A 5,729-nucleotide genomic window follows, 5' to 3' on the forward strand; every position below is an offset into this window, starting at 1 on the left:
TAAAGCATTCATATCTCTAAAGTTAATGTAAACCCTTAAAGTGCCATTTTTCTTAATGACTGGTACAATATTGGCAATCCACTTGACATACTTGGTCGTACAAATGAAGTTGCACTTGAGGAGCCTCTCGACCTCTTCCTTGATTTTCTACAGAACTTCAGGTGCCAAACGCCTTAGAGTCTGCTTGATTGGGTTCTTCCCATGCTTTATAAGAAACTTTAGTTCGACCAGTTCCCTGCTTAGACCTGGCATCTCGTCATAATCCTAGGCAAAGCAGTCCTTGTACTCCTCCAACAGCTAGATTACTTCGACCTTGAGTTTTGGGTTGGTGTTGGCACTTATGTATGTTGGCCTTTTGGTGGCTCCTTCTCCCAGATAAATTTCTTCTAAAGGATCTTGCACTAGCATCTTTATGTTGTTTTCCAACGGATCCTTTTTGAAACCCAAAGGCTCGTCATCATAAATGGCGTCGAGCCTTTGGCCTTGCATTTCGTCTTGAGCCTTATAAGGTGGTTCTGGCTTGAAGTCCTTACCAGGATCTTCTAAGTGAGCTTCATTGCTTTTGGCTTCGACAACCATGTATTTGACTTCAGCCTCTAAGGCCGCTTTTAAAATTTTTTCGGCTATATAAGCTGAAATCTTTTTCAATGTCTTTGACTCAGACATCATCATCAAATTCACTTCCCCAACCATTAGGTCGGATTCCTTCAGTTCCTCTGAATCCCAAATCTTATTCACCTACTACCTCCCTATCACATTGGAAACCATGGGTTAGGTGTAGGTACAAGGAATAAAACATATTTTCAGCTAGCGTAAAGTCGAACCCTACAGGATTGCAAAGGGCAATGTGTGCTAGGTGTTTGTCGAAGTGCCTACTATCCACCTGGTTGGCTTCCGCCATGTAATAACTCTGATCCTCCTCTATATTCTCCAATATTCCATCGTTTCTCTAGATTGAAATCTGTTGATGTAGTGAATAAGATACTGTGTCGATACCATGGATCCACTCTCGACCCAAAAGCATATTATAGTTGGCTTTTGACGCTATGACCACAAACATAGTCGGCCTTATTATGGTGCTGATTGTGAGGTCCACTTGAATTACCCCTTTGTTGTACCCACCTTACCCTCATAGTTCTAAAGAACCATATTATTGTGTTTAGTGTCAGTATCATCCTTCCCTATTCTTTTCAACATGTAATGTGTCATTAAATTCACAGCCGCTCCACCATCCATTAATATTTCATTCACTCCGACATTTTCCACTTTTCCTCTAATTAACAGAGGTTTCAAGTGGTTCTTCATCCCTTCATCAAACCTTTCAAAAAATGTGTTTTTCTCTTCATCAAACCTTTCATCCCTTCATCAAACCTTTCAAGTGTTTTTCTCTGAATTTGTGTTGAAATCATCCGTCAACATATCATCTTCTGCTACTGCTTGGTCAAACTTCTCTACAGATTTCTCCTTTTGAGAAAAAAAAGAGCTTCCTTTCTACGGGCTTCTTTTCTTTATTCCTCTCCTATTTTAGGGGTACGTTACTACTTGATTCTGCCTTCTCCATTTCTCTTGCCTCTCTCTCAACCTTTCTTCTCCTCTGTTGTCTCCTCCACTGATACCTTGATATAGAATTCTTCCCTTTGTAGTTTTCAGAGTGATACTCTAACTGTTTTGAGGTTTGGAATTCCTTGCGGTATGCTAGTGAGGAACCTATATGTACTTCAAAGTTTTGCCACTTCTTATGGCCTTGTTCACCTCTTTCGACAGGCTTCACCCACTTACCCTTAGGGGCATCAGTCGTAGGCTTGAAGGTGGTTGGTCTGTAGCCACGGGGTCCTGGTCTTCCTTTCTCTTGCTTCCTGGGTACCCCCTCTTATTGAAGGAAAATCAGTTGATGGCGTATCTCCAGTTTCTCTTATTCTTGGCTAGTCGAACCCCTCGACGTTCTCTGCCTCCTTCCTATCGAAGACCGAGCTGCACCTTGGGCACATCATTACCTTAAATTTCGTCCTCTAGCACCTGTGAAGGAATTCGACCAAGCTTTTATCTTTCTTGGGATAAGTTGTTTTGACATACTCCTCTTGCTTAAGGCTTTATTTGTCAATCTCCATCGCAGTCTCTTGGTCACTTCGACCATGTTAACTGCTAAGCTGGAATCCTTAGTGATGTCCAAATCCTGTAACCTGATTCTAAGGTCATTAGTGGCCTCAACTATGCTATTGACCTTTATAAAACCTTCAGTAGTTTCATTTGTTGTGATCATTTGGCTGGAATCCTCAGTGATTCCCTTGTTGAAGCCTTTAGTGACTCCTTGGTTGAAGCCTTCAGTGAATCCTTGAATGAAACCTTCAATGGTTCCCTTGTTGAAGCCTTCAGAGACTCCTTGAAGAAAACCTTTAGTGGTTCCCTTGTTGAAGCCTTCAGCGACTCCTTGGTTGAAGCCTTTAGTAACTTCGACCATTACAGCTTTCTTGGTGCAGTCCGCAGACACTTACACCATATTAACAAAAGATGGTTCATCCAAGTGAGCCTCTACCTCCAGGAGAGGATCTAAATCGATTATCATTTGAGACTTCACCCTATCTTTGAACTTGAGCCATCCATCTTTGATAGTCTTCTGCACAAGATCCCTGAAGATAAAATATTGTGAAGTTTTATGGCCCAAAAAATTATGATACTTATAAAACCCCCTCTTTTTTCTTTGTTCTAGATGAGGTATTTTAGCACCAAGAGGAACTATCATCTGGCCACCTTTAACTAATAATTTGAAAATCTTATCACACTTGGTGATGTCGAAGGTGTATGTTCTCTTAGGGAAAGTATCACTCTTTTCCAGTTCGACTGTGTTTTTTCCATTCGAAGGCGCTAGGACTTTGCAAGAGTAAGGTGGTCCTTGCTTCAATTCAGCGAGGCCCACTTTGCTTTCGTCGAAATCTAGGAGACCACTATACGTTTCTGGATTATCTTCATCCATTTCGACGTAGGTTACCCTTTCCCTCCTATTATTCTTATTTGCCCTAGCTTTTTCAGCCTTTAGGCGCTCTACTTGTCGAACTCTGTCAGCCAACCGGGCCATGTCCCTTAGATATTGGGTATCCAGTTTCTTCCTAATGGAATAATCAAGGCCACTAACGGCCTTTTCGACCAATTCATGCTCAGGAACTTGTGCAAAACATCTGGCCTTAAGCAAACAGAATCTATTCAAATAATCATCTATTGGCTCAAAGAATTTTCGTTTAACACTGGTCAATTCCTTCAAACAGATCTTCGTCTGTCCCATGTAGAATTGTTCATGGAACAACCTTTCCAGTCGAGTCCAATCATGGATTTAATTCGCTGGCAACATGGTGAACAACGTAAAGGCATTTTTCGTAAGGGAACTTGGAAAGTATTTATCCTTAGGTTCTCGTTATTAGCTATTTCCCTCGCTTCTATTAGGTACCTAGCCACATGTTCGACAATGGACTCATTAGTGTCCCTAGAAAACTTAGTAAACTTATGGACTTTCCACCTGAGGGGCAATTCTGATCGCAGAATATATTTAGACAACGGTGATGTGTAATTTGGCCTATGAAGGCCAACATTCATCCCATTTCGTGCCATGATTCTTTCGACCATGGCTGATAGGTTATTGTTCGCCGCCATATCATCACATCAAATCTGATGTATGACTTCGTCAGCATCATGGTTCCTATTTACCATTACTAGCCTTGGTTATCTCTCCCTTGGGGGTTCGACTCCTACTCCCTGATTTACCACGTTCGCCTGGGGTGCGTTGCTTTAGTTTTGTTGGACTTGGTTCATGGTGGGATCTTCTTCAAAGGCTATCCCCTGGTTTTCTATCATCCACTCCCTCTGTGGATGTCGATGAGGTTATGTAACACCAAAGAAGTCAGCAATGCGCGTCATCTGCGCTGCCATTTATTGGTTCGTTCGGGTTGTGTTTTGGATCAGAGGGTTAAGTATCGTACCCAATTGGTTAGACAATATTTGGACCATTTAGTGGTTGCTTTCATCCATATGCTACCTTATTATTTCCACAGAATTATTGGTAAGATTGGACGCCTGGGTATGAAATCCCATCCCTAAGGGTTGATTCATTATAACCATGTTATTAATGGCTGAACCGGGTCCTAGTAGTGGCGAAGTCGCGTTATTCCCCACTAGAGAGGGAGTCAATGGTGGACCTTGTGTCCCTACATAAGACAAAATGGGTCCACTTTGGGCAATCGACTGCACATGTGTCGTATTTGCTATGGATGGTACATGTTCAGTTACAGATCCTGTGACCGTAGTTCCCCCTGTCGAAGATGACGGGGGTGGTTCTCCATTATTTGGTAGATTTTGATTATTTGGTGGATTTTGATTCATCATCCTCCTTACGTATCATCTTCCTAGTCCTTCCTCGTTGTTTGTGGCTATTTTACCACTTCTTAGTCTCATGCAACGAAGTTAGAGGGATAGTAAAATGAAGAACAATATACAAAAAATTTCTAAAAGAAAAATATTTGTAACAATAACACCTTTCCACTGGGCTTGCCAATTTATTTACCGTGAAAATTGGTAAACAATCTTTGGTCTCCAAAAAGTGGTTTACATTACAGGATCAACCACTAAATCCTAGGACAGGTGCTTTTGTTAAATATTTCTTTTGAAAGTTTATGAACTCTTCGACAATGCTCATGATTTGAGAATGTTGTTTTAAAGTTTAAAAAGTAGAATGTAGAATGTGTAAAGGAATTGCAATAAAAGAGTAAATTGTAATAAGTAGGAATAATAGATAAACTGTGGACAATTTCAATTAAAATGAAAAGACGGTGATTCACACGTACATTCTCGATAATCTCGTTTCTCAGATACACTTAGATACTTGGGTTAATTTATGAGCATTTGTACAATGATTGAACACACGGAAATCCTATACACTAAGACCCTTATTTACACTAAGTCGAAAATAACCGCTATCAACGGTCTTTCCTCCAGAAAATGACACGCTTTGCTTGCAAGTCCTCATTTCACCGTAGCTTTACATGCGTCCTTCTAAGATAAATGGATAAGGACCAAAAGATAGTTATCATCCTTATTCAAAATTTAAAATCTTTCATCGAAGGAAACGTCAGTATTTCTTCTATCGAAATTGCGGTCTAAACCCATAAATACTTCTAAGTCTGAAAACCAACATTTCCCTATTACACAAAAAACCTCTTCGACAAGATCTCCCTCTTCGATAGCAATTCCTACTTCTTGTCGAAGTTGAAACAAACAATATTTCTTTTGCCCATCATATTTAATCCAACATTGACGTCGAAAATCTCAACTAACAATATGATATAATATAAGAAAATCATGATTGATAAAGTTTCTTCAAAAGACAACTAGGTGAATGTGTTCACCAACATACATCAAAGATCAAACATTGTTAAGATTTGATCAATTTTTTAAAAAAGTAATGTCAAGTTGAAAATAGTAGAAAAAGGTTGATTGGTAAAATTTTAGCATCACCACTTAATTGAAGTCAATGCAAATTTTTTTGTCTGGTTAATATTCCTTAAATATGGTTTTCTATACTTCCAATTGTTAAGGATTCAAAGCATCCTGGAGGTTATTTTGAATCATGCTTTCAGAATTTCTTCTTGCTTCTTTATGGAGGAATGGATTCTAATAAACCTTTTAAAAATTATTTGAATATTGTTTATCTGATTTGGTTGATATGAATCAAACTTTAAAGATAA

At 39.5% G+C, this 5,729-nt stretch overlaps 1 protein-coding gene across 1 annotated transcript; it reads right to left on the minus strand.

The window, feature by feature from the left end:
- Window positions 1-2,488: 2,488 nt before the first annotated feature.
- LOC127094713 (uncharacterized) lies at window positions 2,489-3,277 on the minus strand. Its single transcript, XM_051033507.1, has one exon. It carries the CDS (start codon window positions 3,275-3,277, stop codon window positions 2,489-2,491), a length of 789 nt encoding a protein of 262 aa, XP_050889464.1.
- Window positions 3,278-5,729: the final 2,452 nt, after the last annotated feature.

This window comes from Lathyrus oleraceus, chromosome 6 (assembly GCF_024323335.1).
Source record: "Lathyrus oleraceus cultivar Zhongwan6 chromosome 6, CAAS_Psat_ZW6_1.0, whole genome shotgun sequence".
NCBI lineage: Eukaryota > Viridiplantae > Streptophyta > Magnoliopsida > Fabales > Fabaceae > Lathyrus > Lathyrus oleraceus.

What these genes read in the sequence shown, in the direction of transcription:
- LOC127094713 (XM_051033507.1), bottom strand. Translation starts at nt 3,277, where the DNA reads ATGGGACAGACGAAGATCTGTTTGAAGGAATTGACCAGTGTTAAACGA.